Source organism: Monodon monoceros, unplaced genomic scaffold (genome assembly GCF_005190385.1).
Source record: "Monodon monoceros isolate NGI ecotype Baffin Bay Population unplaced genomic scaffold, NGI_Narwhal_1 Super_Scaffold_11, whole genome shotgun sequence".
Taxonomy (NCBI): domain Eukaryota; kingdom Metazoa; phylum Chordata; class Mammalia; order Artiodactyla; family Monodontidae; genus Monodon; species Monodon monoceros.
Window position 1 is genome coordinate 83797245 of NW_021703767.1, and position 24396 is coordinate 83821640.

Genomic DNA, 24396 nt, shown 5'->3' on the forward strand with positions numbered 1-24396 from the left:
ATTAAATGGTAATTGACCTACAAAACTATGTTTGTTCCAGGTGCACAACACCTGGAATTCAGTATTTCTATACACAAAGTATTGCTATAATTTATGTCAAAAAGTATACTACCTGGGACTTCCCTGGTGGTCCAGTCCACTCTGCACTTCCACTGCAGTGGGCACGGGTTCAAACCCTGGTCAGGAAACTGAGATCCCACGTGCCACACGGCACAGGGAAAAAAAAAAGTATACTGCCTATGTTTTCTTTCAGGAGTTTTATGGCTTCGGGTCGTACATTTAAGTCTTTAATTCATTTTGAGTTTATTTTTGTATATGGTATGAGAAAGTAGTCCAATTTGATTCCTTCATATGTAGCTGTCCAGTTTTCCCAACACCATTTATTGGAGATGCTGTTTTTTCCGCATTGTATATTTTTCTCGCCTCCTTTGTCATAGATTAATTGCCCACATAAGTGTGGGTTTATTTCTGGGCTCTCTATTCTATTCCATTGATCTATGTGTCTGTTTTTATGCCACTACCATATTGTTTTGATTACCGTATCTTTATAGTATAGTTTGAAATCATGGCTCATGATACTCCCAGCTTTGTTCTTCTTTCTCAAGATTGTTTTGGCTATTCAGGATCTTTTGTTTCCCTACAAATTTGGAATTATTTCTTCTACTTCTGTGAAAAATGCCATTGGTATTTTGATAGGAATTGCATTGAATCTGTAGATTGTCTTGGGGAGCATGGTCATTTTAACAATATTGATTCTTCCAATCCATGAGCATGGTATAATTTTCTATTTGTTTGTGTTGTCCTCAATTTCTTTCATCAATGTCTTATAGTCTTCTCTCCTTGTTTAGATTTATTCCTAGATATTTTATACTTTTTGATGCAATTGTAAATTAGATTTTTTTCTTGGTTTCTCTTTCTGATAGGTCATTGTTAGTGTATAGAAATGCAACAGATTTGTGTATATTACTTTCATATCCTGCAACTTTATGTAACTAGTTGCTTTTCCCTTGCTGCTTTTAAGATTCTCTCTTTATTGTTATTTTTTACCAATTTAATTACAACGTGTCTTAGTGTGGATCTCTTTGGGTTTATCTTGTTTGGGACTCTCTGTGCTTCCTGGACCTGATGTCTGTTTCCTTCCCCAGGCTAGGGAAGTTTTCAGCTATTATAACTTCAAATAAGTTATCTGCCTCTTTCTCCCTCTATTCTCTTTCTGGAACCCCTATAGTGCAAATGTTCACATGCTTGATGCTGTCCCAGAGGTCTCTTAAAGTATCCTCATTTTTTACAATTCCTTTTCTTTTTTCTGGTCAGCTTGGGTGATTTCCAGTATTCTGTCTTCCAGTTTGCTGATCTGCTCCTCTGTATCATCTAATCTACTGTTGATTCCTTCTAGTGTATATTTTGTTTTAATTATTGTATTCTTCAGCTCTGTTTGGTTCTTTATATTTTCTAACTCTATAAAAATTTCTCTCTGTGTTCGCCTGTTTTTCTTTTGGGCTCATTGAGCATTTTATGATCATTACCTTGAGCTCTTTATTGGGTAGATAAGTAATAAGTATTCCTTAATATTTCTTCTGGGGTTTTATCTTGTTCCTTCATTTGGAACATATTCCTCTGTCACCTCATTTTGCCTAATTCTCTGTTTTTATTTTTATATATTCTAAGTAAGTCAGTTACATTTCCCAATGTCAGAGAAGTGGCCTTATGTAGGAGATGTTCTTTGGGGCCCAACAGCCCACTTCTCTTTGGTCACCAATGTGCTCTAGGGCTGCCTCCTATGTGGGCTGTGTGGACCCTTCTGTTGTGATGAGGCTGACTACTGTAAGCACACTTGTAAACAGGGCTGGCCCCCACCCCAGTTGGCTGCAAGGCTCTGCCTCTTGGAGGAGGCTGCCTACCTGCTGGTAAGCAATGCTAGGTCCTGGCACAACTGGCTACGCAGCTCAGGGGTTCCCAGGACTAGTGCCGGCCCACTGGTGAGTGGGTCTGGGTCCCGGGCCTTCTGGTGGGTGGGGCTAGATCTCTGAATGGCTGGAGGCTCATGGGGTCCTAGGGCATCAGGCCTGCTGCTGGGTGGGGCCGTGTCCCAGAACTAATCATCTAGAGGGAGGATTCCAAAGTGGCACTTGCCAGCACCAGTGTCATCGTGGTAGAATGAGCTCCTAAAGATGGCTGCTGCCAGCATCTATATTCCCAGGGGGAGTCCCAGTTGCCTCCTACCTCTCTGGGAAGCTCTCCAAGATTATCAAGTGGGTCTGACCCAGGCTCCTTTCAAACTATTTCTTCTGCCCTGGGTCTTGGAGCATGTGAGATTTTGTGCATGCTCTTTAAAAGTAGAGCCTCTATTTCCTAGAGCCCTCTAACTCTCCCGAAAGTAATCCGCACTGGCCTTCAAAGCCAGACACTCTGGAGGCTCATCTTCCCGGTGCAGGACCACTGAGCTGGGGTGCTCAACGTGGGACTTGTACCTCTTGCTCCTTAAGGAAAACTTATGCAATTGTGATTATACTCCCGTTTGTGGGTTGCCTATACTGCTTTTGACTATACTGCTTCTCTGCCCCTCCTACCCATCTCATTGTGATTCCTTCTTTATATCTTTCGTGGTGGAAGATCTTTTCTGCTAATCTTCAGGTGGTTCTCATCAATAGTTGCTCTGTAAATAGTTTTAATTTTGGTGTGGCCATGAAAGGAGGTGAGCTTACAGTCTTCCTACTCTGCCATCTGGGCTGTCTCTCCTTTCTTTGTCTTTTGACAATTTTGACAGTATAGGTTTGGGTCTCTGAGTTTTTATTTCTTGGAGTTTGTAGATCATCTTGGATGTGTAGATTAGCATTTTTCATCAAAGTTTGGAAGTCTTTGCCCATTCTTTCTTTAAGTATTCTCTCAGTCCCTTTTTTCTTTCCTCTGGCATTTCCATTATGCTTGATATACTTGGTATGTTGATATGCTTGTTGGTGCCCTGTAGGTCTTTAAGTCTCTGTTCATTTTTTTTTTCATTCTTTTTCTTTCTCTTCCTCAAATTGGATAGTTTCAATTGACCTATATCTGAGTTCTCTGATTCTTTCTTCTGCCTGCTCAAATCTGCTATTGAGCCACTCTAGTGAAATTTTCATTTCAGTTATTATACTTTTCAACCCCAAACATCTATTTGGCCCTTTTTAAATATAATTTCTCTCTATTTATATTCTCTATTTGATGAGATTTTGTTTTCATACTTTTCTTTAGTTCTTTATGTATGGTTTCCTTTCATTCTAAACTTTTTTTTAAAGCTGGTTTAAAGCCTTGGTCTAAGAAGTGCAATATCTTGGCTTCCTCGGGGACAGTTTCTATTGACTGCTTTTTTTTTCTGTGTATGGGCTATACTTTCTTGTTTCTCTGCACATGTCATAATTTTTCTTTGAAAACTGGACATTTAAAATAACATAATGTGGCAACCCTGGAAATCAGATTCTCCTCCATCTCCAGTGTTTGCTATTGTTGCTATTTGTTGTTGTTGTTTTTGTTTGTTTACTTACTGACTTTTCTGAAACAATTCTATAAAATCTGTATTCGTGGTCATGTGTAGCCACTGAAGTCTCTGCTTGGTTCATGACTGGGCAGAGATTTCCTTAAACACCTGAAACCAACAAGCATTCCAGTCTTTGCCAAGGGGCTCTGTGGATTTTTGTTTTTTATAAGTTTATTTATTTATTTATATTTTATTTTTTGGCTGCATTGAGTCTCCATTGTTGCACATGGGCTTTCTCTAGTTGCGGCGAGTGGGGACTACTCTTCGTTGCAGTGTGCAGGCTTCTCATTGTGGTGGCTTCTCTTGTTGCGGAGCATGGGCTCTCCCTGTGTGGGCTTCAGTAGTTGTGGCACACGGGCTCAGTAGTTGCGGCCCGTGGGCTCTAGAGCTCAGGTTCAGTAGTTGTGGCACACGGGCTTAGTTGCTCTGCAGCATGTGGGATCTTCCCAGACCAGGGCTCGAACCCATGTCCCCTGCATTGGCAGACAGATTCTTAATCACTGCACCACCAGGGAAGTCCCTCTACATGGATTTTGAAGCACACCTTCAATATTCAGCCAGACAGGTGACAATTCCACGTTAGCCTTCAATTCCTGTTTGTGCAGAGCCTCAAGATCAGCCAAGGTGAGAGCATAAGCCCTGCTAAGATTTTTCCTGAGCATGCACACAACCCTGGTCATGTGCACAATGGACTTCTAGATTCTCAGGACTATTTGGAGTTTTTCAAAACCACTATGTATATCTTATTCTTAAGTTTTTCCTTTTAAACTTTTTGATTAGCCTATTTTTGCCCCAGCTGATATGCAGTGCCTCAAGCAGCCAAGAAGTTAAACAATCACCCTGGACATTTTCTACAAATGCCCCTGGGGAAAAGGCCTTTCACACTGAGCAAGCTCTTAGTTGGGTTAATAAAGACAGCCTTTCAAGTAGGATATTCCAGGGAATCCCCAGACAACTCAAATAATGACTATCTACTGGGAATGAGACTTTGAAGGAGCTCCAACCCTGTTCTGTCCCTTCCTACAGGTGCCGGCTTGCTAATTTTCACCATGATTGCAGGCTGTTGGCTTCCAAGGCCACCACCAAGAAGAAGGGGTGAGATGGGACTAGGGCAACTAAGACACCACAGAGCTCACTGGTCATACTGAGATTCATCCATTCTTCTTGAATTAATGCTTTCCTGATTGCCTTTGTTTAATTTCCAGCATTCTGAAAATATTGTGTCTGACTATTTTTATCAGTTTTTTCCATGCTTTCATTGAGGAGAGAATTTTTGGAGGGATTTTTTTTCCCTGCACCATTTTCACAGATGTCACTCACTGTATTCCCTTTAATCATGAAAAATCATCTTTGAGTAGGCTTTACCCTTTCACATTTGTCTTCTCAAGTGATATTAGATAGGAAAATCCACAACAAGCTTCATCAATTGAGTTCTAATATTTCCTTCGGGTAATGTTGCTAGGGTTAAGAGATGCTAGTCTCATGTGGAAAACCTATCTCCTATCATTTATACTGGCAACGATTTTTTTGTTTACTAAGAAAAATTATGTAAGTGTGAAAAGATAACTTTGTCTTCAGAGACTTAGCAGGAATGAAACCATTTCACGCTCTTTCTGTGTCTTCTCTGATCATGAACTAGTCAGGAGGATGTGAGGGTGGGTGTGCGTCGAAAGATGAAGAAAAAGATAAGAAATGTGATTGGAAAAACCACCACATTGGTTTTCAGTTACAATCAAGTGGCCTAATTTCTCGATTTACACTGTAGGCCTCTGCCAGGAAATGGTAACAAGATCATGTAGTTAATTTTAATTTATATAAAGGTAAGATTGGAAAAAAACTATGATTTAATTTTGTTTTTGAACTATTAATAGTATGCTAAATATGTGTTATGGTAATGGAATATGCGTGCTCTGGGGGCATAGTACAGAAACATGTAACAACCCTAGTAGAAAAAGTTACTTATTTTCCCCAGAAACAAACATTCTAATAACAATATTGTTCTAGAAATCCTTACTCCCTAGACCAGTGTTTCACAAAGGGTGGTTTAGGGACAGCCTGCAGTGGAATTACTTGAAGAGCTTGGGTCAAATGCATATTTCTGGGTCCTAGCCTAGAACTGTAGAATTAGGATAGCTAGGGCTTATACCTGAGAATATGCATTGTAGCTTATTAAAGTTTCTGGGCAGAGGCCTTAAACTACAATTTTTTTTTTTTCTTTTTTTTGCGGTACGCGGGCCTCTCACTGCTGTGGCCTCTCCCGTTGTGGAGCACAGGCTCCGGATGCGCAGGCTCAGCGGCCATGGCTCACGGGCCCAGCCGCTCATGGCATGTGGGATCTTCCCGGACCGGGGCACAAACCCGTGTCCCCTGCATCGGCAGGCAGACTCTCAACCACTGCGCCACCAGGGAAGCCCAAACTACAATTTTTAAAACAGTTTTATTGAAAATAAATACAGCTTTATTGAGGTATAATTGACATAGTAAATTGCACATATTTAAAGTATACAATTTGATAAATTTTGACATATGTACATACCTGTGAAAGCATCACACAATCAAGATAATGAACACTTCTTTCACCCCCAAAATTTTCCTCATGTCTCTTTTTATTACCTTTCTCTTGCCCCTCTCTTACCCCCCTACAGCTCTCCAGGTGATTACTGATCTCATTTCTATCGCTATAGATTACTTTGATTTTTCTAAAATTCCATAAAGAAAATATATAGCATGTACTTTTTTTGGCCTAGTTTCTCTCACCTAGCTATTTTTTTTTTTTAATTTATTTTTGGCTGTGTTGGGTCTTTGTGGCTGCACGCGGGCTTTCTCTAGTTGCGGTGAACACCCTTTGTTGTGGTGCCCGGGCTTCTCATTGCAGTAGCTTCTCTTATTGTGGAGCACGGGCTCTAGGTGCACGGACTTCAGTAGTTGTGGCACGTGGGCTCTAGAGCTCAGGCTCAGTAGTTGTGGCGCACAGGCTTAGTTGCTCCGCGGCATATGGAATATTCCCAGACCAGGTCTTGAACCCATGTCCCCTCTGCATCGGCAGGCGCATTCTTAACCACTGCGCCACCAGGGAAGTCCCAGCATAATTGTTTTGAGATGCATTTATGTTGCTTTGTGTAGCAATAGTACATTCCTTTTAATTGCTGTGTAGCATTCCATTGTTTGGCTATACCCCAGTTTACATATCCATTTACCTGTTAATGAACATTTGTTTTCTTTCCACTTCTGAGGGGCTATTCTGGATAATGCTGCTATGCACATTTGAGTACAAATCTTCTCATGGACTTAGGTTTTCATTTCTCTTGGGTAAATACTTAAAAGTGTAATGGTTAGGCCAGATGGCAGGTGCACGTTTAATTTTTTAAGAAATGGCTACGCTATTTTCCAGTGTGGTTATACCATCTTATACTCCCACAGCAGTGTATGAAAGTTCCCCTTGCTCCACACCCTCGCCAACACTTGGTATTGTCAGCCTTTTTAAATTTTAAGCCTTCTAATAGGTATGTCGTGGCATGTTACTGAGGTTTTAATTTGTTTTGATTAATGGTTGAGCGTCTTTTTATGTGCTTCTGTATCACACATGTATCTCCTTGTTTTCTTATTATTTAGTTTTGAGAGTTTTTTTTAATATATTCTAAGTACAAGTCCTTTATTGGATATATACTTTGCAAATATTGTCTTTCAGTATGTAGCTTAGTTTTTCATTCTCTTAAGAGTACCTTTTTAAGGGCAGAAGATTTTGAGTTTTATGAAATACAATTTTTAAAAAATTATGGATCATACTGTTGGTGTTGTGCCTGAGAAATATTTGGCTAAAGGTCACAAAGATTTTCTCCTATGTTTTCTCCTAGATGGTTTATAGTTTAAGTTTTACATTTAGGTCTCTGATCTATTCTGAGGGGGTTTTATGGTGTATGGTATAAAGTGTCAATCAAAGTTCAATTTTGTGCACATTAATTGTTGTTCTACCACCATTGTTGAAAAGACTCTTCTTCCACCAATTGACTCTTTATATAAGTGCATCTATTGCTGGCTGCTGTATTCTGTTTAATTGATTATTTATCTGTCTTGACATCAATACCTTACTATCTTGATTACTGTAGCTTTATAATGTCTTAAAATCAGATCATTTGAGTCCTTTGACATTGTTTTTCCTTTTTAAAGTTGTTTTGGCTCTTCTATATCCTTTACATTTCTGTATATATGTTTAGAATCAGCTTGTCGATTTCTATAAGAAAGCTTGCTGGGATCTTGATTGGGATTGTGTAAAATCTACAGATCAATTTGGTGAAGTGACATCTTAACAATATTGAGCTTAATCTACAATCTAGAGTTTTAACTAGATCACCCTGCCCTTCCCTGCCCCACAGAAAAACACGTTTGTTGTGAGGTCATGGCATTTATTCCGTTAATAATTCAGAAACACATTTCTTAAGTCTTCCTCAAGTCCTAGCACTGTGTGCTCTAGGTTGTGACAGGAATGTAAAATATAAATAAGAAGCAGAACCAGAATGCTAGCAAGTAGTTTAGATTAAAAAAAAAAAAAACTGAACTAAAAGATCGGCCCAGAGGTGTGGTCCCAGCCCCTTCCTTTCACAGGCAGGCCAACTGAGGGTCAATTTCACACAGCTTTCCTGCAGCAGGACCAGGTCTCCTGAGCCTGGCTCACCAAGCAGGGACTGATGAAATGTCACTGCGAGTGATGCCCCCAGCAAGGGCTCTAGGAATTCAGAGGGGCCTCCACGCCCTGTGGGTGAGTGAGCAGGAGTGGGGCCTTGGGCTGGTCCCCGAGAGATGAGACTCCAGGGCCGAACACAGACTCAGGGGCATCAGGCAAGAGGGGAGGGAGGTTTCAGAGGCTGCCAGATCAGGAACATCAGGACCTCACCGCTGCCCAGCACTCACACGGCTCTGACACCTACGCATCATCACCCCAGTTCATTCCTACACCGCCCGACCCCACCTTCAACCACCGGGACTGCTGGGCATGATAACTCCGTGCCCTCTGGGCAAGGCCTCCGGGCCCCCAGCGACGAGGGCCTCTAAGGCGACAGGACGGGCCCTGGGAGCCGCTGAGGGTGTGGAGACAGGGCCTCTGGAGACAGCCAGGCAGAAGGGGCCTGTGCCCAGAGGGAGTTACAGAGTCAGAGAGGCTCTGGGCTGGGAAGAGAAGAGCGTAACCCGACGCGTGGGACGCGGTGGCGCAAGTCAAGGAGGGCAGCTGGCCCTGTGGTTTGGGACAACCTCCTCCTGTGTGGCCTGACCCTGTGTGACAGGGAGGCCTAGGGACACTGGGAGATCAGGCTCACCGGGCAGGGGCTCTGGCGGCAGGCGGCTTTGCAGGGGCAGCACGGTGCGTGGTACAAGGTAAAGCCCCTTTGTGGTACAAGGCATCGTGCTCCAGGCCGCAGGCCCATCCTAGCAACTGGGCAACTCGTGCCATCACATGGGTAATAAAGGTGGACCCACGGGGCTTCCCTGGTGGCGCAGTGATTGAGAGTCCGCCTGCCGATGCAGGGGACACGGGTTCGTGCCCCGGTCCGGGAAGATCCCACATGCCGCCGAGCGGCTGGGTCTGTGAGCCATGACCGCTGAGCCTGCGCGTCCAGAGCCTGTGCTCCGCAATGGGAGAGGCCACAACAGTGAGAGGCCCGCGTACCGCAAAAAAAAAAAAACAACAACGGTGGACCCATGAACCTTTGAAATCACAGAGCTGCCGCCAAGGGAGCATGTTCAGTGATGAATTGGAGCCTGGCTTGAGAGGTTCATGGGTAGAGTGGAAGGAAATGAGGTTGAGAGAGAAGGAGGTAAGCCTCAAGTATCAGTTTAGGTTTAATGCAGGTGCAGGCGGTGAGGGACACTGGAGGTTGAGTCCTGGTGCTATTCTCACAGCTGGGACAACACCCAAACAAAGAAGGTGATTTTCATCCTGTCCCAGAAATGCATGATGTTTCCCTTACCAAGCCATGTAACTTGGGCTCCGGTGGAAAAAGTGAGCATTTAATGGGCCCATTGTTTATTTCTTAATTCAGTGCTAATGGAGCTAACTGTGGAAACGTGGATGGACTGAGAATCAAGGCACACGGGACGCAGCAGGATGGGCAGAGAAGTGGGAGGGGTTGCCAAGGCCAAGTGAGGACTGCTGAGAGGTTTTCCAAATTACTAAGAAAATAAGACCAAGATCTACACGCTTTCATCAGTTTTTATAGTATTCTGTGCGTGTACATGTGTACACGTGTGTACACGTGTACACATACATGTGTATAAAATCAATATGTAAAATCTATTCAAATTGGCTTACATTTGAGAGTGCTGCGGTTTTTTTGTTTCTGTTTTTTTTTCATTTCAGGCCAAGGGAATATACAGTTTGAAGCAAGCACTAGGTGTGTACTGATTTTTTTTTTTAACAAGTGTCAAATGTTGCCGATAGTTCCTGTTGATTCTACATCATTGCTTTCATTGATTTTCTTCAACACTTAGCTTATTACAAGGGATTTCCAATTAAATTTCAATTTAATTTTTCTAATTAAAATATATTAGCTCCCTGACCCCACTGCCAACCTAGGGTATCTTTCCTAATGCTGGCTTGCTGAGTTGCAGTTGAGTCATACCTGCCGTTTTGAAACCTCCCGTAAATGCCTTTGCTTCTGGCTGTTTTCTGGAACTTTCCTCTGAGGACCTCCAATTCTACTCCTATTTTCACCCTGCCTCCCACTTTGCATGTTAACTGGTTCAGCTTCCCTCCTTGCATCCGGAACTCTCCTGATCCTCTTTCTTCCTCTCTTCATTCCTCCCTGTCTGGAGGAATATACACTCACACTTCTTTCAGGGTTCAGTTCTCACTGGTGCTTCTTACCCCATCTATTCCTGCCCACTTAGAAACTCTCCATCTCTGATTCCTCTCCCCCTCCAAGGCACTCAGGACGTACCCAGTAAATGCTTGTTGAATAAACCCGTAGCCTGTGATCCAGTTCAGGTACAGCCTGCTTAGTTTTTTAGGCTCATTTGGCCTGTTCCTAATAGAGGCAGCCCAGGCCCTAAAACAAAGAGATGATAGTGATGGCAAGGGGTGAGGGCTCTGGTGGACAGCTGAGTCTCCCTCCTCTCTGTACCCACTCCCTTAAGGAGTACCCTATCACAGCATTTAATGTGCTGTATTATAATTTTATGATGTGTTTAAGTTTTCCTCCCCATTAGACCATGAATTTCCTCTAGGGCATAGAGGTTGTCTTATTAGTTTTAGCTTCCCACGGGCCTCATATTATACAAGGGCCTGGCACTCATGTAAGTGGTCAGTAAATATTTAGTGAATAAACAAATTAAAAAACTGGTTGAATAATCACATCAGGCTAGCAGACTACTCTGCAAGCAGACCTAGGAGGTGATGAGGTTTAGCTCAGGGCACATCTTATTCATCTCAGACCTCCAGTGCCTAGCAAGTGCTTATTTGTTGAGCACTTGAAACAGCTTTTGAGACAATGAAAGGGGATTCCATCTCCTCACCTCAGATTTGCAGCCAGTTAGGTGTTAACTATATGATCCAGCAGGTGGTATCCCTTGAACATTCCTTTGCTGAACGTCACCAGAGAGCTGGGGCAATTCTGTACCACAGGTAGAGAAGGAGGAGGAAGCAGGTCCATAAGGCTTTAGCTGGGGATAATCTGGTGTGAGCCAGCACCACTTCAACTAGTACAGAACTAGTGTAGTGAGGTCATGTATATTTCTCTAAAGCAAAGGCAATGAAGTGGAATTTGCACCCTGGATTGAAAATATGGAAAGAGCTACCAGTAGCAAGGAAGTCTCAGTCCCTAGCACATGTCAGATTAGAGGTAGGATCTGATGGGAGAGTGGGGCATGAAAGCAATGGGGTGATGGCAAGGGGTGAGGGCTCTGGTGGACAGCTGAGTCTCCCTTGTCTCTGTACCCACTCCCTTAAGGAGTATTCTATCACAGCATTTAATGTGCTGTATTATAATTTTATGATACCAGCTGCTTAGAAGCTGAGGAAGACATTGCTGGATTCTCAGCCCTTCCTTAATTATGTGAGTAAGAAGAAAGGTATAAAATCAACTTCCTGCTATTCATTTGCATAGATCCAGTTAGGCCAGAATTAAAATGAAGGGCAAATGTTTCACATTGAGAAGTAACTTACTCTTTGGAAGAGCTGTCCTCTTAAGGAAATGGTTGTAGGCTAAGAGCATTGCCAGAATGTCCCTGCTTTGGAATAAAGACACTGGATGGTGGCACTGTATTTCTTGCTCTATCCAGGGTTTATCGACTTCATCTCCTCCCAAAGCTTTCCTTGGAAAGGTTAGCAGCACTTGATCAGGGGTTTCCTCGCAAGATTTCAGCTCTAACTTCTTTGTGTGTCAGTCTTCTGGCAGGCAGAATTGGGCGTAGGATCAAAAAGAAAAACAAATGTGGAGGCATTTTTATATTTTAATGACATAATAGATTATGTGTTTTATTTTAATGACATAATAGATTATGTGTTTATGGGGCTTGAATGTGCTGTTTTGGTTGTCATCTTTTCTTTCCTTGACTATTTAAAGACAATCTTTTCCAAAAGATTATGCTTTTACCACTGCCCATAATCAAAGTATTGGGAATTTAGTATTTGAGACTTTGGTTTTAGATTATCATGTGATTAGTTTGGTGCGACATGTAGTATGTCTTCAGGTATACACTTTATTTGGAAAAGGGCTCTGAAAGGAATTTTAGTGCAAACTACATTTATTGAGCACCTATAAGCTACAAATTCCTTGTCATTAAGGAAACATACACAGACCACCCCCTTCTCCAGCACAAGGCTAACTAGTGTATGTTTCCTCTTCAGACTTCTAGAGCCTTGGATGCTAATGAGCAGGATATGACAAATTAATTTTTTATGACAAAATATGACAGGATATGACAAAATTTTCTTAATTATGTGGAAAATTTTTTAAAGAAATTTTCATAATTTCTTATGAAATTATGAAAATTAAGAAATTGAATTTCTTAACTCAATTAGAATTAATTAAGAAATTGAATTTTTAGTACTGGTTAACAAATACTAAGGCAATGCCATTTAATAAGGCTGTTATTCTCAATTAGGGTGTGTATGTGTGTTATAAAATTGTATATTTGAAAAATGAAAAATTACCTATTTTCTTCTTAGTACAGGCCAGGAAAAGTAAGGCCTGAGAAAAATTGTGGCTGGTGAGAGTTCAGGAAATACAGTCCCTAAATTTTCTTTGCATGATAAGACCTATTCCTTTATGTAGCAGAATCTCTGTGAGATATGAAATATTTGTTTTGTTTTCCTATGGAGACGTAATTGGCTTGTGAAAAATGTTTTTAAGAAAAGATAAACAATATTTTCACCTCTTAAATAATTGGCTTTATCCCCCAATACTGTCTCTGATCAAGTCATATCTTAGCTTCCCACTTAACAGTGACTCTTCAGATTATCAAGGACTATTGGAATATTGGGCTTATCCACCTTGTATCATAAAATATGTTTTGTTCTTGAGGTGTTTAACTCCTTTTTCATGTTCCAAGAATCCCTTGAAGAGACCTTTAAAAGACCCTTTGCGGGCTTCCCTGGTGGCACAGTGGTTGAGAGTCCGCCTGCCGATGCAGGGGACACGGGTTCGTGCCCCAGTCTGGGAAGATCCCACATGCCGCGGAGTGGCTGGGCCTGTGAGCCATGGCCGCTGAGCCTGCGCATCCGGAGCCTGTGCTCCGCAACGGGAGAGGCCACAACAGTGAGAGGCCCGCGTACCGCCAAAAAAAAAAAGACCCTTTGCTTGAGGACAGAAGGGCCAACATTGGTACAATCTACAAATTTGCAGATATGAGCCAGTTAATAAAGTTATAACTCCTCCTTTACCCAAAACATAAAGATGTGGATTATCCAGGTGCTTTCTTTTCTTCCCTCTATCTCTGTCCAGCTAATTCAAGGTCATCAGACTCAAAGGCATGAGGTGAACAGAGGAATAGCTGACATTTAGTTACGGGTATCCTTGTCTAGGCTTGGTTGTAGACTGTGTCCATATATGTTTATGTGTGTCTGTGTGTATCTGTTTGTGTGCACACATGCATGCACACACCTTCAATGCTAGGAAAGCAGGCTGCTTTCAGGAGACAGAAAGACAACATGGGAGTAACTGTTAGGTCGATGTGAGCTTTGGTGACTTTTTCACTAGTTAAGTTCACAAAAACCAGTCAGCTCTTCAAAAGATTGGCTGATACCTCAAAAAAAACTGAGACTTACATTGTAAATGTAGTATAGGACACCGAAAATACCAAATCCTGGTGAGGATATGGAGCAACAGAAACTCTCATTGCTGACAAGAATGTAAAATAGTACAGACAGTTTGGCAGATTATCACAAAGCTAAAGATAATCTTACCAGATGGCCAGCAATCATACTCCTTGGTATTTACCTAAATGACTTGCAAACTGTAGTACATCCATACAATGGGATATTATTCAGCAATAAAAGAAAATGAGCTATCAAGCCATAAAAAGACATGGAGGAAACTTAAATGCATATTGCTAAATGAAATAAGCCAATCTGAAAAGGTTACATACTGTATGATTTCAAATATGACATTCTGGAAAAGAGAAAACTATAGAGATAATAAAAAGATCAGTAGTTATCAGGGGTTAAGTGTAGGGGATGGGAAATGAGTAGGTGGAGCACAGGAGATTTTTAGGGTAGTGAAACTATTCTGTATGATATAATGGTGGATGCATGACATTATGTATCTATCAAAACCCGTACAACATCATTAATCATTAGAGAAATGCAAATCAAAACTACAATGAGGTATCACCTCACACCGGTCAGAATGGCCATCATCAAAAAATCTACAAACAGGGGCTTCCCTGGTGGCGCAGTGGTTGAGAATCTGCCTGCCAATGCAGGGGACACGGGTTCGAGCCCTGGTCTGGGAAGATCCCACATGCCGCGGAGCAACTGGGCCTGTGAGCCACAACTGCTGAGCCTGCACGTGTGGAGCCTGTGCTCCACAACAACAGAGGCCGCGATAGTGAGAGGCCTGTGCACCGCGATGAAGAGTGGCCCCCGCTTGCCACAACTAGAGAAAGCCCTCACACAGAAACGAAGACCCAACACAGCCAAAAATAAATAAATTTATTTTAAAAATCTACAAACAGTAAATGCTGGAGAGGGTGTGGAGAAAAGGGAACCCTCTTGCACTGTTGGTGGGAATGCAAATTGATACAGCCACTGTGGAGAACAGTATAAAGGTTCCTTAAAAAACTACAAATAGAACTACCATAGGACCCAGCAATCCCACTACTGGGCGTATACCCTGAGAAAACCATAATTCAAAAAGAGTCATGTACCACAATGTGCATTGCAGCACTATTTACAATAGCCAGGACATGGAAGCAACCTAGGTGTCCATTGGCAGATGAATGGATAAAGAAGATGTGGCACATATATACAATGGAATATTACTCAGCCATAAAAAGAAACGAAATTGAGTTATTTGTAGTGAGGTGGATGGACCTAGAGTCTGTCATACAGAGTGAAGTAAGTCAGAAAGAGAAAAACATATACCATATGCTAACACATATGTATGGAATCTAAAAAAAAAAAAATGGTTCTGATGAACCTAGGGGCAGGACAGGAATAAAGACGCAGACGTAGAGAATGGACGTGAGGACACGGGGAGGGGGAAGGGTAAGCTGGGATGAAGTGAGAGAGTGGCATAGGCATATGTACACTACCAAATGTAAAGTAGATAGCTAGTGGGAAGTAGCCGCATAGCACAGGGAGATCAGCTTGGTGCTTTGTGACCACCTCGAGGGGTGGGATAGGGAGGCTGGGAGGGAGACGCAAGAGGGAGAGGGTATGGGGATATATGTATATGTATAGCTGATTCACTTTGTTATACAGCAGAAATTAACACAATATTGTAAAGCAATTATACTCCAGTAAAGATGTTTAAAAAATAAATAAATAAAAAGGCCACACATGGTAGTATAGTAGAGGTTGTTGAGACCTCATCCAGATCCTTTTTATCAGTCAGTTTCGATCTTCAGCCGACCAGAGTCATCCAGCCAAGAAATGCCTAAGAGCTTATGGCCTCCCTCAAGGGCAGCTTGGCTGGCTGGTACAAAAGCCAGCCCTTCTACCTCAGATGGGACACTTGTGGTGCCATCCATATTCCAGCATTTCTCAGGGGATCAGGCAGATGCTGGACTTGGCTGAACCCTCGTCTGCACCTGGCTTCTTCCTTGCTCTGTCTTCTGCCCTCATTGCCTTACACATTTCAACTGAAAGCCCTTTCTCCTTAACTCGCTTGTACAATCTGCTTCTGGGAAACCTGACCTAAGACAGTTAGTACCCAGAGAGGTCCTAGAAAGGATGGGATTCTGGTGTTGGGTCACTTGCTGGCCAAATGGCAGTGAGGACTCCATTGCTAGTGGTAGGTGGAGTGTTGGAAGTGCTGGTCCCTGGCCTATGTAGCAGTTCAGTTGCTAAGACATTCCCTGGTGGTGACCTGGGATCAGATACAGGCAGACAGGGATGCACCAGCTGGCGCAATGTCTCTAGCATTTGAGAGGTTTAGGGAAAATATTAACTATCAGGAACATGGAACTGGGTGGTTATTGCTAAGCACCACTGATGCATTGAAGAGAGTGAAGAAAGTGACAGCCTCAGATTAATCGCCAATTTAAAGCACTGTGAGAATCAGAGGGCCTCCTTTCCAGTGTTCAGCCCCTCATCGCCTACAGCAGAGGGCAGAGGGCAGTACTTGAGAAAAGGATGAATTCTCAGCCTAGGCAAGTCTGCTGCCTTATTATTTTGGGCCCCTAGTGCCAATAGATGAAGTAGGCAAGTCAGGCCCTGACAGGGAGGATATAGGACCCTAAAACTGGAGAATATCTGGGTACATGCCCTTGTTCTCCGGGGCTGGCAGAAGTGGCCCACTCCCCCTTGTTGAAAGATTGGCCCTTCTCCTCCCCGCAAGATGATGCAGAAGTCTCAGATGAGACAGTAAGTCCCCTACATACAAACAATCAAGTTGCAAACTTTCAAAGATGCAGAAGTGCGTTTGCGTGTCCAGTCACGTTAGTTCGTGTGTCTGGCGTACATTGTCACATGCGTGCATCCTCTACCAGTGGTTGTGCTTTTGTGTACTTTACAGTACTGTATACAGTACAGCAGTACAGTGTCTTTACTTCAAGCCCAGGATGTCTGGAAGCAAGTGTAAAAGCAGCAGTGATGTGGTTGGTACTGCTAAGAAGCACCAAGCGATACCAATGGAAACGAAAGTGAAAATAATTGAGAGAGTGGAGCGACAAGAGGAAGAAGAAGTAACTGAAGAACGGAAGAGATTCATGACGCAGGAAATGGCAAGATTTTCTTTATCTGAGGAGGCACGGTTAGTTTTTGAGGCAAAGGGCCCGAATGTAGAATGGTACACGAAGATTGCAGCAACCATTCAGAATGCAATCCAGTGCTACCGTGTCACCTATGATGAGAAAAATAGAGCTACTACCCAGATATCTCTGGACCATTTTTTCAAGAGGGTAGATGGAACTGAATCCAGCAAGGAACCAGAACCTATGCCATCAACGTCAGGCATGAGTGAAATTGCAGCTTGCCCTCCATCTCCTATTGCTGACGATCCTTCAGCTCTACCATCCCCCACCTCCTCTCCCTCCTCCAGTCAGTAACTCTTCTTGCCTGCTCACTCAGTGCCAGCCCTTGGATGCCAGCTGTTGTGCTGTACTACTGTACTTTTCAAGGTACTGTACCGTAAGATTAAAAATGTTTTATTTTTTGTGTTTGTTTTTTATGTATTGTTTGTGTGAAAAGTATTATAAACCTATTACAGTACAGTACCGTATAGCCGATTGTGTTAGTTGCGTACCTAGGCTAACTTTATTGGACTTACGAACAAATTGGACTTATGAACACGCTCTCAGAACGAAACTCGTTCATATGTAGGGGACTTACTGTACAAGACAATGCTTGCCCTCCTCAGGATACATCCCCACCCCCTTCCCAATCCCCTTCTAGAACAATAACCAGCATCAAATTACAACATAATCTGACTAGGGAAGAGGCACATAGACCTATGGACACGAGCTCAAAATGTAAGGATCTTTGTGCTACACTTTAATGCCCCCCAGAGAACATCCATTGCAGAGAAGTTACCAAAGAACCAAGCTGACTAGATGACTTGGCCAGGAGGTGTCAGCCAGCTTCTTCCTTGGCAACCCAGTATGTGCACAATGGGCTCATACATGGAGAAGCTTTGGCAGCAGAATGGGAGGCTGTGCACGGGCCTAGCAGCATGGGCTCCCTGCCGTCAAGACCAATCTAGATACTGCCACTGTTGACTGTCCAACCTTCCAGCACAGAGATCCATGCTGAGCCCTCAGTTGGATACTGTTCCTTGAAGAGACTAGTTGATTTCATCAGATCCTCCAAGCTGGAAAGTACCGTGATTCACCCTGAACGGGATTGACACATGTGCCTTTCCTGCCTTCAGTGCCTCAGTCTGCAGCACTGTCCAAGGATAGAACATTGTTTTGATTGGGGGACTCACTCGGTGGCAAAAGAGGAACAGCCATGGGCATGTGACTGCAGGACCAACCCACTGGTCCTACCACATATTCAGAAGCTGCCGACCTGATAGAGCCATGGAGTAGCCTCTTGAAGGCAAGGGTGAGCAGCAGTTTGGACCTGAGACTGAGGGGTTGGGGTGCTAACCTTAGGATGCTGTATATACCTTAAACCAATGGCCACTTTATGGCACCAGGACCCCAGTAAGCAGAAAATATGAATCTGGGAGCCAAAAGGTTGAATGAGTTGTGACCTTATTCATTATCCCACTACTGGTGACCCACATAGGGAATCTGTCCTCCCATTCCTGCAACTTCAGCCTCAGTGGGTCTGGAGGTCTTGGTTCCCAAGGGGGACATTTCCACCAGTGGACATAGTAAGTGTCCTACTTAACTTAAATCTATGTCTGCCACCTGCTGCTGCAGTTGCACTTGGGTTGTACCTTTAAGTCATCATCTCCCTCCCACTCATTCTATATCCCCTTCCCCTTCATCTGGCACTTCTGCTGGTGGCATGCATAGTGGGTGTCCCAGACTCTTGTCTAGCTATTGTTCTTTTGCTTGCCCATTTACAGTTACAGCAGGGCAGGGGAGTATGCACTGGGAGACGTCCCAGTGGACCACCAGATGCGTTCTTCTCTGCCTCTATTAGGTAGCAGCCTGACCACCTCATGATAATCAGGATCAATGACTTCCTCAAGCGTGACAACTGTTTCCTTTGCCTGGGGGGCTTTATATTTTAGTCTTATGGAAAAATTCTCATTAAATCTCTGATGAAATGGGCAAGGCTTTGGCTAAAACCAGCTATAGACACATCAGAGAGCAGCTGGTTGCTGAGCTAGGTGATAGTTTCCCAATTGTGAGGTTTCTTTGACCCCAGCTCCTAGCAGCCCTGAAAGTCTAAGATGGCAAGCTCGGACTGCTCTAGAAGCTGGCAGGGACTTTGACAACAAAAAAATGCACTAAAAAAAAAAAAGTGCTGTGAGAATATGTGGAATCTGAAAGCAATTAATTGAATGTTTAGGAGTGATTCCTTTCCTCTTGGCCAGAGACAGGTATGCAAAGGAAATGGACACTTCAAATATAGACCAGCCTAGACATCCAAGTTTACACTCTGGGGCACCAAGCAAAAGATCCTAATCCAGCCTAGTACCTATGGAAGCATCCTGGAGATCTCACCTGTCGTGAGCCCTGCAGAGCTACTGGGATGAATTAGGCAGAACATGAGCCCACTGGCTGACTCCTAGAAGGCACAGAAAGAGCTCAGCAGCAGAGCCCACAGTTAAGGGCCAAAGCGCTGAGGGCTTACAGACTTCAGCTCCATCTTTCTGGATGAATTACTTAACTTCTTTGTGCTTAAATTCTTTTCATTAATTATTTTACAATATGGAAGCAATACTGTATAGTCTTGCTGTGAGAATTAGATGAAGTTCTTAGGCTGGTGCCTAGATTGCTGCTGGCATATTAAATAGCAACTAGTTGCCCAGGTCTGTTCCTCCAGGGAAGGGAAGGAAAGCCCCAGGGGCTTAACGCGTTACTTCTCCATTCCCCCAACCCCAGGCGAAAATGATGTACTTTAGTTCATATAATAGAGAGAGTTCTTTTAAAGGAAAAGAGGAACAAAGGAAACTCCAGTTTGAAAGAAAATAGAAATAGTTTGCCACTTTGAAATCTATGGGCTAAGAGCTGTCTCTGAACTAGCAGGATCTACAGTTGTCCCTTTGTGTCACCTAGTGGACAGCAAGGGAAAATCCACAATTTTATCTTCAAAGTCTATAGTTTACCAGAAACATGTATTCTGAAGAGGATAGTTTAAACTCACTAATGGGCTCACTTGTTAATAAATTTCATTTTAAAAATATATTTATTTATGGCTGTACTTGGGTCTTCGTTGCTGCGCGCAGGCTTTCTCTAGTTGTGGTGGCTTCTCTTGTTGTGGAGCATGGGCTCTAGGTGCGTGGGCTTCAGTAGTTGTGGCACGTGGGCTCAGTAGTTGTGGCTCATGGGCTCTAGAGCGCAGGCTCAATAGTTGTGGCGCAGAGGCTCAGTTGTTCCGTGGCATGTGGGATCTTCCCAGACCAGGGCTAGAACCCGTGTCCCCTGCATTGGCAGGCAGATTCTTAACCACTGCACCACCATGGAAGTCCCTATATTTCATTTTTTAAACAAAAAAAGATCAGGATTTTAAACACTAGGTGCTAACTGAAACTAAATTCCCTAAATATTTTAGGGTTTATGTGGTGTATGCCATGAAGATCATCCACTGAGGAAGAAGAGAATACACCCTGTCATCAGCATAAATTTTCATGGCCCACCTTTCCTATTCTTCCTGTCCTTCTCCACCAACACTCTACGCTTATTCTCTACATGGACTGGGAATGCCCCAGAGACTCAGGGTATACCTTCCCAACACACTGCTGGACCTGGGCTGGTACCAGGGTCATTCTGCTCATTTTCCAAGAATGCAACTATCACTTGAAGTTTTGCTGTAATCAGATTAACTATTTGTCAAGGGTCTGTATGTTCAGTTTGGCTTTTCTGCTGTGTGTGTGTGTGTGCACATGCACGTGTGCACTCTGCTTCCCGTTAAAGTCATTTTTTAACTTTATAATATTTCCTCCCCCAGATGTTTATGAGGATGAAGAAAATGGCAGACAAATATCCCCAAAATGTGAGTAATAATAGCACACTTGGAGTTCCCAGAGTGGTTCTGAGACCTTCTCTTTAGTATTATCATAATTACTATTAACAATAATAATAATGAGTGTTATTTATTAAATTCCATTTTACTTTACAAACATTTTTGCTAATCATTACATCAAAACTGCAAAATAGGTATTATTATCCCCATTTTAGAAACAAGGAAACTGATGCTCAGAGAGGTTAAGTGGCTTACCCAAGATCACACAGCTAGTGAGTGAGAGACAAAGTCAAAACTGCACTCAGGTCTGACTGACTCCAAAGCCCCTGCTCCTACCCCAGGCAATGGGCCTCTCATTCACTCAGGTGCCTATGACCTGCCAGACCCAGAATCTGGGGTCCCCTCAGTGCTGCCACCTCCATAAAACCTAAGACTTAGTACCTAAGATTTTAGTACCACAGAGCCCATGGCCAGTGAATCCAGGAGGCAGGGATTAAATATGGAAATGACAAAGATACAGCAAAAGACTGCAGTGAGCTGCACTTTCCTCCCCTGCACAACTGGGGGGCTTTGACTGAGGGACGTTCTCCAAGACTTGCGGGTTCTAAGAATTCTGGGTTTCTTCCAGGAGCCATGAGGGATACTGGGTGAACAGGGTGTTGTCTCTGCTGCCAAGAGCCCGGGGCCCATGGGGGAGACACATGAGGGCTCACCCAGGGCAGATGCAGTTTGCCTCGGAAGAAACTCTCCCTCGAAGTGTCCTGTGAGGAGACTGTGGGTGACCCCGCCGCCTCCCACAGCCCCTCTCCTCCTCTGTCTCCAGGATAGAATAGAACAGAATAAAAGAACAGAACAAACAAATAGACTAGAAAGAACAGAACAGAATAGATGAGGACATCACACACTGTAAGCACAATATGGTTCCACAAACGTTGGTTTTAATTCTGTGAATGTATTTCTGTGTGTGCACTGCGCTGGGATGTAAAATTTGCCCCTCCCTGGGTCACACTCTAAGGAGTATGGAAAACCCTGCCCTAGATGAAACTGGAGGCCTGTGGGGCCCCAGGCGGCCCCCACCCTCACCTGTGGTACCAGGAGCCGAGGAGCCCATGTGCACCGCCGGCCCCAGCAGGGAGGTGGTGTCTGGGTCTTGACTGTGCTCGGAGGATTGGTCCTCTTGCCAGCCCAGGCAAATCCGTACCTGGAGGCAGGGGATGATGGCCTGGATGACCCTGAAATAATGCAGTCAACGCGTGGCCAAGTGTGCGAGGGCCCCTCTGTGCCAGCCCTGTGCCCGGCTGAGGCCCCCGCACACTCCCCAGCCTGCAGAGTCCACAGGAGAGAGGAGAAAGCAGCCCCTTACCTCGAGGAATGTCTGGACCTCGTCCTCACGTCTTTCAGTTCCCAGGTTGCCGCCCAGCCCCGCTACCACCCCGGGCTCCTCCCAGCGGGCGGCTCTGGGGCCCCTGGCACCGGGCATTGCCTGGGGCACTGAGGCCACGGCCCCTGCAGACGCAGCTCTTCTATCCACGCAGGGGCTGGTCAAGGGCGCAACCGCTCCTGCTCTGTTCCTCCCTAAGAGCTTTCCAGCAAGACCGCCATCCCTCCGTCCTCACTGTCTGCTCCTGGTCCAAGGGGACCCACGCGGGATGGTCGCCCTAAAGAGGCGTCTCTGGGGGTTACTGCGGGTGCCCCGCAGTCACACCTGGAGGAGGGTGGTGGGAGGCGCCTCCCAGAGCTACTTTCTCCTACGCGCTCCCTCCGGAGTTAAACCAGGCTTTGCCCCTGCGTCGTCCCGCGGCGTCTCTGGAGGCCTCCAGGAAGCGGCTGCCCGGCTGCTCCCCGTCGTGCTCGCACAACCCTCACGGCCCTGCTCCGGGGAGGACCCCGGGCCCCGAACGCAGCTGGGGGGGGGTCTCTGGGCGGCAGGTCGGGAGCTCCCTCTTGCTGGATGCCTGCTCCCAGAGATACTGTGCCCCCCAACCCCAACTGCAGGCTACTTCCGCTCGCTCCAGCGCCCCCACAAGGCCCCTCCCCCTGAATTCTCACCGAAATTGAAACTCTCCTGTGCTCAGATTCCTGCGGGATGGACTGGACTCAGCTGACGCTCAACCTGGGGCTCCCTCAGATCAAGATCTTTCTGCACATGCTCGCCTCCCTAAGCTGACTTGGGAGAATTGTGGGGACAGAGATCCCGTCTTTAGAGTAGTAATGTGGAGGGAATTCCCCGGCGGTCCAGTGGTTAGGACTCCACGCTCTCACTGCGAGGGCCTGGGTTCAATCTCTGGTCGGGGAACTAAGATCCCACAAGCTGATCGGCACGGCACCAAAAAAAAAGAAAAAAAAGAAAAAAAAAGTATAAATGTGTAGATTTCAACTGCAGTGTTTACAGGCCAAGGGCTAAGGTCCTTACAGTTGTGTGAGGCTTAACTTTTGACAAATGCCTGACATCCCCGCAGACATACAGCAGGCTCAGTATTTGGTGGGATTTGCTGTTCCTCCCCAGTGTCTTTAACAGCCCTGGCACAGAACAGGTGCACAATGGTGTGGCTAATTGGTAAGTTAATCATTCAGTGGCAAGAGAGGCAGGATGTACTTCCTCTCCCTCTGATTTTCCCACGGGGAGAGCAGTGGCTTTTGGCAGAGGCTGCCAAGGAAATGGGAAATGGGCAGTAATCAGGGGAGAGAAGGAGGTAAGGAAGAAAGGAGGGCGGGAAGGAGGGAAGGCAGGAAGGTCGTCAAGCACAAAAAGACAATGACTTTTCTTGGAGGACAAGGAGGTAGGACTCTGAACACCATGTGGACATGTCTTCTCACAGTTACAGAATTTTGAGCTGGAAAAAGGAACCTGGAGATCACAGGCCCCCTCCTCCTGGCCCAGGTGAAGCAGTGCAGTCCTGGGAGAGGAGGGAGAGATGGCGAGAATGGGTTCCTGGAGACCGGTGCTGCCCATTCCATCCTGCCATAGGCTGCGTGGCCTGTCCTCCCACGCCCTCTCCCCCACGGCCAGCCAAATTCTTCCTTTTCTTTCCCCAAGGTTGCTCCAGCAGGGAGTTTATCTCCATGGAAACCTTTGACAATTGTGAAGGTGCAGAAGATACGGAAAAGGAGAGCAGTGCTCTGAGTGTAAATTTCTTTCCTTCTTACCTCTTTCATATTTTCCCTCATCCCTGTTCATCAGCTTCTCCTGCCCCTCTTCCTCTCCTCCTTCCCTCTCCCTCCTTTACATGATTCTCACCCATTAAGGACTCGGCCTAATCCAGGAAGCTGAGGTCACTGGATCTGCAAAGTGGCTCAGGCCCCACATCCCCGGCTCCTTAGCGATCCCCTGCTCTCTGGCCAAAATTAGGGTCTCTTGCTGAGGACCTGAGTGGCCCCATAGGAAAGCTGGGGCGGCCCCGCCCTGCCCGCGGGAATCGCCGTGTGGACCGGACCCGCTCCCCACCCAACCGCAGCATTACACCCCTGTCCCTTCCCTTCCAGCTGTCGGGGCTTTGCCAGTTGGACGACAGTTATGAATCCTCCAAGTCTGTTCAGGAAACGGGAGAAAGCATCCAGGGAGAGAAAGAGGGCGGCGAAGAGGACACGTGAGTGTGAAACGGAAAGAAAAGTAAGCGAACTTGTTAGCCACTGCTCCTCTGACTTTCTT

The 24396-nt window shown here is 44.9% G+C and overlaps 2 protein-coding genes across 2 annotated transcripts in view; both read left to right on the forward strand.

Moving 5' to 3' along the window:
- Positions 1-24396, forward strand: part of MCF2L2 (MCF.2 cell line derived transforming sequence-like 2) — a 194542-nt gene that overhangs the window by 169021 nt on the left and 1125 nt on the right. The window contains exons 25-28 of the mRNA XM_029214819.1: positions 9864-9897; positions 11246-11343; positions 23785-23873; positions 24231-24334. Coding sequence (XP_029070652.1) covers positions 9864-9897; positions 11246-11343; positions 23785-23873; positions 24231-24334 — 325 coding nt within the window. The remainder of the gene's footprint in view (positions 1-9863; positions 9898-11245; positions 11344-23784; positions 23874-24230; positions 24335-24396) is intronic.
- Positions 21444-23267, forward strand: LOC114890889. The gene is made up of 2 exons (XM_029214822.1): positions 21444-22155; positions 22283-23267. Exons 1-2 carry the CDS (start codon positions 21988-21990, stop codon positions 22850-22852), a joined length of 738 nt encoding a protein of 245 aa, XP_029070655.1. The 5' UTR covers positions 21444-21987; the 3' UTR covers positions 22853-23267.